Source organism: Neomonachus schauinslandi, chromosome 12 (assembly GCF_002201575.2).
Source record: "Neomonachus schauinslandi chromosome 12, ASM220157v2, whole genome shotgun sequence".
NCBI classification, from domain to species: domain Eukaryota; kingdom Metazoa; phylum Chordata; class Mammalia; order Carnivora; family Phocidae; genus Neomonachus; species Neomonachus schauinslandi.
The window spans coordinates 82,532,382-82,542,506 of NC_058414.1; the positions used below are offsets into that span (position 1 = coordinate 82,532,382).

Below are 10,125 nucleotides of genomic sequence, written 5' to 3' on the forward strand. Positions count from 1 at the left end.
GACAGACAGGCTACGGGCACCGATATCCTGGCAGCCATGTTGGATACCTGCTATGAGGTAGGGCACGAACTTCTGAATGGAGCCTTTGTCCTGGATGGAGCCCGAGACGCCCTGTGCGATCTTCACCTTATCCCCCTCACTGCGTGGAGGGCAAAGAGACTGAGCCAAGCGGCCCATGGCTCAGGGGAGCCCCCCCGCCTCCTGAGGGTACCAGCAGAGGGGATACCACCCAGAAGGCCCCCCAGAGCAGCCACTCCCGGGGTGCCGGGTCAGATGGCCCAGGTACTACCCCAGGGCCTCTACTTGCACCCTGTGCCTCGGGTTGCAGAACAGGAATACAAAGACGGGGCACCACACGGGGAAGTCACGGGCGGCGTGGACGCCGGAGGGCTGCGGGCTCATCTGCCTGGGGCCGGGGTTCCGAAGCAGGGCACCTGAAGTATCGTTTCTGGCTGCCGCTGCACTTCTCCATGGCATCCAAGGAGCCCATGCCCCGGTACTTCTTGAGCCTCACCCCATCCGAGAAGAAGTACTCGCCGGGAGCCTCCGTGGTAGCGGCGAGCAGGGAGCCCATCATCACTGTAGTGGTCCAGGGGTCAGTGCCTCTAGCCCCACAGACCTCCGACTGCCCGTGCCCAGCTCCCAGCCCCCCACCAGCCTGCCCAATCCCCAGCAGACCCCCTCACCTGTAGAGGCTCCCAGGGCCAAGGCCTTGACCACGTGCCCCACGGTCTGGATGCCACCGTCGGCGACGACCGGCACCCCAAAGCGCCGGGCGTACTCAGCCACCTTGTACACGGCGGTGCCTTGGGGCCGACCACACGCCATCACTGCGGGAGGGCACACCAGTCAGAGGTGCCAACGGCAACGCAGGAACCAGGCAGAGGCCCCTTTGTCCATGTGCCCCCGCCCCCGCTTGGGAGAAGGGACGAGGCTGGACGGTATTTCTGGGGCACAAGGCAGGCGGCAGCCAAGAACACTAGGGGCGACGGCACTCCAGGGACCTGGCCCACCCCACCCAGAACAGCACCATGCAGGATTCTGATGGCCTTCAGAGCATAGCGCCCCCACCCCCAGACCGGTGGGCTTGGGGCCGGGGGTTCCCCAAGCTCAACGTCTCTCTCAACCTCTCTCATTTGCAAAGCCTGTTCCCAGGGTGAGGTACTCACAGCCCCCTTCGGGATACTGGTGTGCATTCCTCGGAGTTTAACTGTCCAAGGTCTTTAAAGTATGAGGTTGTAAGTGGGAAGTCTAAGGAACTAGCACTTGTCTCGGGACGGAGGTGAAGCTGGATAAAGTGGAGGAGAGACCCTCTCGGGAAGTACCTGTGGTTTGTTTTGTCCCTATTGCATCCCAAGAGTTAGAACGGGGCCTGACACATAACAGGCGCTCGATTAATATTTGTCGAGTCACCGAGTGAAGGCCCACATTTACCATGGTGGTCAGCTAGGGCGAAGGCTTAGCAGAGGCTCTGAAGACCAAAAGGAGGAGACGTTTTGGGCAGACAAGACCAAACGGGTCACTCGGTGTTGTGGAGAAATGACCCTCACCCAAGGGGCCAGATACATCCCCTCAGGCCAAGCCAGGACCCACAAGTCAGACACCAGCCTCCGGGGAGCACCCCTCAAGCACACGGGGACACGCATCAGGGTCTCACACTCCCCCACTTCGTGGTCAGGAGCGCGCCCCGTAGAAGGGCTTTGTGACCGAGTGGACCCCCTCCCCCACTACCGCCGCACAGTGGTAAGGCTCTATGTCCTTACACATTCAGGGACAGGCTAGCTCCACATCTTAATTATCTGCCTTGTCACAAAGCTTACCCAACTCTGAGCGGGCTTCCAAGGAGCCCCTCAGAGAAGTAGTCACACCAGCCTTGCGCCTCCAGATCGGGCCTTCTTGACCAGACTCTGAGAAGCAGGCTGGCACACTCCCAAAACTCCCAGTAACCTTATCTTACACCAGCCTCCCCCAAGTCACTAGGCCAGATGGACAGAGTCTGAGCCCAGGTCACCCCCTGAGCCCCCATCCTGGGAAGGGGCCTGGCACAGCGCGCACTCGGCATGCATCTCTGGGACAAGAGTGGGGGCCCAGAGCCTGGGGAGGGCCAGCAGGACGTTCCTGTTGGCATCGCTCTCCTGACACCTACCTTCTTGGGTGATGCAGATGGAACCACAGCCCATGCCCACACGCAGCCCGTCCACACCAGCATCAATCAGGTTCTTGGCCTGAGCCGCTGTCACCACTGGGGGGTGGGGTGGGGAGGAGGGTTTGGAGGAGCGGGGAAAGAGGAACAGTGTGAGTATGGGATGTCCTTGCCTTACCCTGGGGCTGCCTGGGACCCCAGTCTAGCCCCCCCACCCCAACCCCCACGGACCAAGCCCGTTCCTTCAGCCCTCTGCCCCCATGCAGGGGCAATGCCATCACCTAGGGAAGCTGAAGGACAGAGGAAAAGTTACGCAGTGCGAGAGCAAGGGCGGGGGGCTGCCGGGGGCCCCCGCACTCACCATTCCCCCCAATCACCTGGAGGTGGGGGTATTTCTGCTTGATGTAGTGCACCATGGCAATCTGATACACGGAGTTCCCCTGGGAGGAGTCCTGTGAGGAGGGGGACAGGAAAGCTCAAGCTTCGGTGGCTAACAGTCCTCACCGGGGGAGGGGAATCAGAGCGGACAAACTCCTGAAATTGTACGAAAAATGTTGAGAAAACTCTTTTTTTTTCCCGCTGGGGAAACACTTGACAGCTCTCAGCAGACTGAGTCTCGAAGGTTGAGCACCACTAGTTTGTGGTCTCAGAGCAGACACAGCCCCGTCATACCCGCTGTATGGACCGGTCCTCACCGCAAGGAGGTGTTGCCTGGGGCCACAGCCTGTTCCCACCAACTCACTACCAGATGAAATTACTGAATTTCGCCCACCCTGGTGTCTTCATCGGACGGGTGGGTGTGGGATTGAACCTCAGGGAGCTGTGGTGAGGATCAAATGAGTTCATCCACATGAAGGTCTTAGTGCAGGACCCGGCAAGCAGGGGGTCCTCAAAGAATGTGAGCTCTAAGTATTAGGGTGCGGAGGGCCCTCCAAGGGGCCCCCAGTTTGCCCTGAGCCGTCAGAGTACCAGTGACCCTCCTAATTCCGATTCCAGGCTGCATTAGGGGCAAACCCCGGTCTCGGTAAGCGTCTGCCCTCCTGAACCACCGTGCCCGGGTGCAGTGCTCACATACCAGCACTATGACGTCAGCGCCCGCCTGGGTGAGCAGGTCCAGGCGGTACTTGTCATCCTCACGGCTGCCCACAGCCGCCCCACACAGCAGCTGCTTGTGGGAGTCCTTGGAGGCCAGAGGGTAATCCCTGTTCTTCTTCAGGTCAGTGCGGGCAATGATGGCCACCAGCTCATCACGATCGTTGACAATGGGCAGCTTGCCTGATGAGGAGTGCAGAGGTTAGGTGAAGGAGCAGGCCTCTTGGGGCTGGAGTGGGATTCGGGGATGGTAAGGACGGAACAGACCAGGCCAGAGATTCTACTGAAGTACCCAGACCAGCCACTAGGTGACAGCACCCACCCAGGAAATGCTCCTAGGGATTTGGCCCCCTGCCCAAGGAACAGGAAGCAAAGAAACCGCGGAGCCAAGTGGGTTCCGGAGCTCTTCCTGCCCTGCGGCCCAACCAGGCTGGGTGGGTGGCCCCCGAGCACTGGCAGCCTTTCACCGGCTAGGCCACAGGCCACAGTGGTCGAAAACTCCTAGCCAAGGCGCAAATGTAAGGCTGTCTTGCAGAGAGGAACACGTACCCTCTCCAATACCAGCCCCAGAAAACAATCCAGTATGAGCCAGGAAGGCACTGCCCAGTGTCTCCCATGGGGACCTAATGAATATTGTGTCAGCAGCCCCAATGTCAAATAAACTTAACTGCAGGACTTCTCAGGGCCTTTAATAAGCTGACATTCAATTTTTTAGTGGGATATGGGAGATAGAATCTATAGCAGCACGTTTCAGACTTTTTTTGTGATGAGCATTTCACAGGACGAGCTTTATGGGGAGACACAGTGTGAAGATGCTGAATAAGGGACAGGTTTTCCTAAGCCAGAAAAAGGATCTCAGGATTCATGCTCCAACCCGGGATTATTCAAACCTTCCCTAAGGCCCAGCCAGTCTGGTTGTTGGGACAATCTACAAAGCTCCGAAGGAACAGCGGGCCTGGGGTACTGGGAGCCAGACTGGGGGGTCTTGAGCTTTCTGCCCACTCCCAGGTACCTTTCTTACTGCGCTGCAGGATCTCATTTGCCTCTTTCAACGTTACGCCCGCTGGAGCCACCACCAGCTCATTCCGCGGAGTCATCACCTGTGGAGTCAGGAACATTTGCCTGCAGGTTGGCAGGTGAGAGAGAAGGGAGCCAGGCCTCCCTCTGGTCCCTGGTCACAGGCACCAGCCTGAGGCCCCAGGATGTGCGGTCCTCCCTCTGCCCTGCACGTACCTCACTAAGGAGAGTGGTGTGGTCCTTCTCGGCAAGAAAGTCAATGTCTCGGGAGGTTACGATGCCCACCAGCTTGCTGCCCATGGTGCCTGTCTCCGTGATGGGGATGCCGGAAAAGCCATGCCGAATCTTGGCCTCCAACACGTCGCCCACGGTATGCGAGGGGCTTAGCACCACGGGGTCCGTGATGAAGCCCTGTTCAAATTTCTGTGGGTGGAGACGGGGAAGGAAAAGGCTGGAAGAAGGCCGGAGGTGGTGTGCAACCAGCCATGCCACAGAGGAGGCAGGGCTCTCAATGGGGAGAGGGGCCGGTGGGCGAATGAGGGCTGGGCCCTGTGTCCCCAGTGTGGAGAAGGGCAGACAAGAGCCCACAGGAGTCAGCCAGGGGATGCACCAGCCTGCAGGGATGGCAAAGGAGGGGGCGGCCAGGTCGCATCTTGTTTCTGGGGACAGGCCTGGTACTTGCCTTGACCTTCCGCACCTCATTGGCCTGGAACTCCGGGGTGCAGTTGTGGTGAATGAAACCAATACCGCCCATCAGCTGGGGTGGAAGGGAAGCAGGATCAGTGCCAGGGGCCAACCCTCTGGCTCTGCAAACCCCACTTCTGAATCCAGCCCCCCACGTTCAGCCCCCCCACCCTCACCCCGGTGCCTGACTCACAGCCATGGCAATGGCCATGTCGGCTTCTGTCACAGTGTCCATTGGGGAGGAGATCAGCGGCGTCTTCAGGGTGATCTTCCGAGTCAGGGCTGAAGTCAGGTCCTGAGAATAGAGGCACGGTCTATGTGAAAAGTTTTACTGTTCAATCAACAAACATCTACTGAGCTCCTATGGGTCCCCGGCACCAGGACAGGCCTGCAGATCCAGCAGTGGACACGGCAGGTAAGGACCCTGCCATCCCTCCTGGAGGTTACAGTCTACTTGGAAAGAAAGATGACAAACACAAAAAACGAGATTATTTCAGTCAGGATAAAGGCTCCAAAGAAAGACAACAAATCCAAGTGACCACAGGAAGAAGGATGTGGTGGTCAGGGGAAGCCTCTCTCTTGGGGTGTGACAAGTGAGGACCAATCAAGTCAGAGTCTGAGGGACTGTCGCTACAGGCAGAGGGAGCTGTGTGTGTGAACCTGGCCTCTGTTCCCAGTCTTCCTGAGGTGTATTTAACATAGAAAAAGGCTAGCACAGTAGAAGAGGGGGGGCAGGCAGGGGCTAAGGGGCGAGAGGCAGGCAGGGGGGTGGGTGGGTGGTGAGGATGTGTAGCCTTGAAGGCCACGGAGAGGAACTCAGATTCAATGCTAGGAGGAGAAGCCACAGGAGGGTCTCAGGCAGAGGAGAGACATGCTCTGCTTTATGTTTTATAGATTTTTTTTTTAAGATTTTATTTATTTGACAGAGAGAGAGACAGCGAGAGAGGGAACACAAGCAGGGGTAGTGGGAGTGGGAGAAGCAGGCTTCCCGCCGAGCAGGGAGCCCGATGCGGGGCTTGATCCCAGGACCCTGAGATCACGACCTGAGCCGAAGGCAGACGCTTAACGACTGAACCACCCAGGCGCCTCTGCTTTATGTTTTAAAGAGGTCGCTCAGGCTCTGATGTGGAGAATGGACTCTACGTGACAAGGCCTGAGGCAGGGAGGCCACCAAGGAGGCTGCTGGGCAGGGCCAGGCGGGAGAGGCTGTGACTGGGAGGAGAAGGCGCAGGAAGGAGTCTATCAGACCTCCAGGAAAGTAGGGAACCAAGGGTCTGCCACTCAGGGGAGAGGTCAGAGCTGCAAATACACATTGGGGAGGAATCTGCCTCTGAGATTCAGGCCAACAGCTTGTGGATCCTAGCCTCCAAAGCACTCACAGACTTTGGTATAGAATTTTTGTGGAGATTCGTAGGCCCCTGAAGTCCATCTCACAGACCCTGGTTCAGAACCATGGCCCTGCAGTCTAGAGAACTCCACCTTCTCCTCTCCCATCATACCACAGGAGAAGAGCCACGCAGCCTTCCTGACCTAGGCCACAGGACAGGGAGACCCTTGATAGCCGGGAGGGGCCTTTTCCATCCCTTTCTTCCTCACACCCTGCCCAGGGTCTGGCACAAAGCCAGAGGGCCTGGTAAACTTTGTTAAACTGAACAGCTGAACCAAGACATCCTGCTTGCCATCATAAGGTACAGATCCAGAATAGCCCAAATTCTCCCCTAAAAATCCGTCCGCATCAGCACTGGCTACACAGGCTGGACGGGAGTCTCCCTGATACAAGAGTGATCCAGGCACACTGGGGCCTTTGGTCTTTCTTGAGGTTCAGACCTGAATAAACATCAGTAACAGCAACAAAGGAAACTATTTCTTTAATGTGCATGAATTCATCATAGAATAATCTAACTTGGGGCGCCTGGGTGGCTCAGTGGGTTAAGCCTCTGCCTTCAGCTCAGATCATGACCCCAGGATCCTGGGATCGAGTCCCGTATCCGGCTCCTTGCTCAGCGGGGAGCCTGCTTCTCCCTCTCCCTCTGTCTGCCGCTCCCCCTGCTTGTGCTCTTCTCTCGCTGTCTCTCTGACAAATAAATAAAAATCTTAAAAAAAAAAAAAAAGAAGAATCTAACTTTTCCATGAAATGACTTATACTTGTCAGCACTTACCCCTTGGCTTCTACGAGCTTGTCATATCTTAATTGTGTAAAGAACATTGTTCATTCACTTGGCTCATTGCTGAGCCCCTCCAATAAAGCGAGGCACCGTGTTTCCTTGTATTTGTCCAAAATCTAATTCTTTCGAATCCTCTTGCCAATTCCTGTGCATTACAGATCCACAAACAAGTGTGTCCACCTCATCCAAAGTCTCCAGAGTTGTACTGGCTCCTGTCATGTCCTTGCTCAGCATTTCAGACAAAATCTAATCCTTCCTGTCTATGGTAAGAGGGCTGCCATACCCATGCCCATCCCCTCCCAGGGCCTTTTTGAACCTCGCTACAGGCTCTGTCAGTGACAGCCCTCCCGCCCTGTGCCAGGCCCACCGCTCAGCATACCCCCGAATCCCCAAGGCTGCCTTTGCCCCATTAGACATGACCCACTGCACTGTGCCAGTTTCTCTTGCGGCAATAAAGGCTACATGCCCAAGAAAAGTCTCTCCCACACCCTGCCCTTGAGCAAGAAGCCAGCCTCTTCTACCACATACCTGGTCCCTCTCCCCCCAGGTCAGCAGAAGAGGTACTCACCACCTCATCAGCTATGAAGTCTATGAATCCTGGGAGAATCAGGAAGTCGCTGTGAAGACAGAAAAGTGAATGTTACTGGGTGGGGAGGGGTCCCCAAAAGGGGCAGGGCCTGCCATGCCTAGGGGAGGCAGCATGGGGTTGGGAAGAGGGGCAGAGACTGGAGCCCTCTGATCCTGGCGATTCCCTGGTCAGGGCTTGAAACACCCCCTCAAGCCCCCCACTAGCATCTTGCTGACTCCAGCCCAGAGACCTAGAGCCAAAGCCAGCAGAAGGTCTGTGGACCTGGGGCGCCACCAAGGCAGTTGGCCCCAAATGTCCATTGCCTTCAGGGCTCAGAGTTATGGAGGGACACAGAAGTTCCTGTAATGACACCCAGAGCACATACAGTGCCTGCCCTTGAACACTTCTCCATCTTGATAGGGGGAGACAGTCAGCAAACACGGAATGAACCCGAAAACCATTTAGTAGTGCAGCATGGCATGAACACCACAAAGCACAGGACAAGCTGCACAGCCCAGGGCCGGGGCTGCTGAGTCACACGGGGTTCAGAACAGCATGGAGGGACCCCAGGGGGCTGAGCATGGGGCGTGTTCGGACAGAGCAGGCACTCCACTCCAGTTGGACTGGGACAACCCACAGACGTGGCCTGGGATGGGAAAGGGGTGGAAGGGGGCTTCACAGCTGTTAGGACCAGGACACCGGGGCCCTGGTCAAAGCGTGGCAGCTCCCAACACTGGGGGCTGCCCACACTAGGGTGGGCCACAGTCACAGCAATCCCCAGGAGAGCGTAGGCCTGCAGGGGTATGGCAGAGTAGAGTGCCATAGCCCAGGGGCCCCATGGGCTCGATCTGCCTGAAGTCACAGGGCCTTGACAGACACACCCAAAAGCAAATGCTCCATACTTCAGGAACACTCCCAACCGGACTAAGCAAAGCAGCAGGCACCCCAGTGCAGGAAGGAAAAGCTCCAGGGTGGATCGGAGGGATGGGGTCTTTAACCTGCCCCAGACTTGGAGAAACTCCTAGGAATTTCCCTAGTGAGTTTTCCTAGAAGACACCAGTGAACAATATATCAAAGAGATACTTTCTCCCCCTTCGTCAAAGACCCCCAAACAAATAAAGAACCTTAACTGCCCCTGCCCCCTTGGCAGCCCTCTGTACAGTGAGGAGGCCTCTGTAGCTCACCAAGAGGCAAGAGGAGAAACGCTGGAGTCTGGGCCCCTGGACATTCTCTCAGCATTATCTATATCCCTCACCTGGCCCACACACCCCAGCCACGGCCAGGCAAGCGCGCCACTCGGGAATGACTGGGAATCCTGGTGTCTAGGGAAACTGCCTGCCAAGCAGGAATGCTTACAGGCGAGGGCAGGGACTGGCAGGAGACAGGGCAGGGGTGCTTTTGACTTACCAGCAACCCCACTCCTCCCAGTCCCAGGTTTTGATGCTCTTCCCTGGCATGGACACAGTCCTGCAGCCAGGAGGTGAGCTAGTGCCAGGTCTGCAGCCCGCAGGACAACTGGCCCAGGGCCCGTGGAAAAGCAAACTAAGCCAGAGGCAAACGGAGAGGTCTCATCCTCCTCCAAAATCCCATGTGGGGTGGGCTTGGGGTGGCAGTCACAGAAGACCCATGCCCAGGGGAGCACTAGTGCTAACCAGCGGGCACGCGGGGCACAAGTGGAAGGAAGGCTGGACAGGTCCGTGGGAAAAAGGAGCCATCCCAACTGGCCAGCTGGGCCTCACCTGGAGGCAACACCCAAGCAGCTGCCTTAGCTGGGCTCCAGGGTCCCTTCTGCACTCATGTGAGCTGGGAGCGAGAGGGTGTTCTGGACCAAGGTCTGGAAAAAGTCTCTCCATAACTCCCACATCTCCAGTTCCCACATGCCCCAAGGCCCCTCCATGGGGCCAAAATGCCCACGAGAGGAGGAAGGGGGCAGGCCGAACCCGGATCCGACCATAAACGGGGCATGGCACCGAGGGCCCGCGATGTCGCTGTGCCACGTCCGTCTGCTCTCAGCGCGGGCCTCCTTCCTTCCTTCGCCCAGCCCCCCACCCCCACCCCAAGTCACTCGAATCGGGGCCGGAGAACGCGGGCGTCCGAGGGGGGAACGGCGCACGTGCAGGGCCGGAGCCGGGGGATCGCGGCGCGCGGGTGGGTGCACCGAGGTGGGGCCGAGGCCCCCAGGCGCTTACTTGTAGGTGAGGCCGTCGGCGTTGGCGAAGAGCTGCTGCGCGGTGAGCCCATCCTCGGGCACGTAGCCGGTGCCGCCGCTGATCAGGTAGTCCGCCATGCTGCTGGGAGACACCGCGACCCGACATAAACACCCGCGCGGGCCGCCCCGCTGCTGTGGCTGCTGTCGCCGCGGCTGTGCTGACGCCGCGCCGCGGCCACGCTGCCGCCGCGGGCCAGGCGGGCCGGGGGCGGGGGCTGCGGCAGCGGCGAGGCGGGCCCGGGGCGCC

At 58.2% G+C, this 10,125-nt stretch overlaps 1 protein-coding gene across 4 annotated transcripts in view; it reads right to left on the bottom strand.

Moving 5' to 3' along the window:
• Positions 1 to 10,043, bottom strand: part of IMPDH1 (inosine monophosphate dehydrogenase 1) — a 12,344-nt gene extending 2,301 nt beyond the window's left edge. The window contains exons 1-12 of one of the 4 annotated variants that reach the window (XM_044919928.1): positions 9,859 to 10,043; positions 7,670 to 7,718; positions 5,130 to 5,231; positions 4,935 to 5,009; positions 4,469 to 4,675; positions 4,248 to 4,335; positions 3,219 to 3,418; positions 2,505 to 2,595; positions 2,147 to 2,242; positions 687 to 830; positions 435 to 579; positions 2 to 139 (exon numbers count right to left, since the gene is read on the bottom strand). In XM_044919928.1, coding sequence (XP_044775863.1) covers positions 2 to 139; positions 435 to 579; positions 687 to 830; positions 2,147 to 2,242; positions 2,505 to 2,595; positions 3,219 to 3,418; positions 4,248 to 4,335; positions 4,469 to 4,675; positions 4,935 to 5,009; positions 5,130 to 5,231; positions 7,670 to 7,718; positions 9,859 to 9,956 — 1,433 coding nt within the window. In that variant the 5' untranslated portion in view covers positions 9,957 to 10,043. The remainder of the gene's footprint in view (position 1; positions 140 to 434; positions 580 to 686; positions 831 to 2,146; positions 2,243 to 2,504; positions 2,596 to 3,218; positions 3,419 to 4,247; positions 4,336 to 4,468; positions 4,676 to 4,934; positions 5,010 to 5,129; positions 5,232 to 7,669; positions 7,719 to 9,858) is intronic. The other 3 variants (XM_044919926.1, XM_044919925.1, XM_044919927.1) reach the window with 3 other exon arrangements.
• Between the last annotated feature and the right edge of the window lie 82 nt (positions 10,044 to 10,125).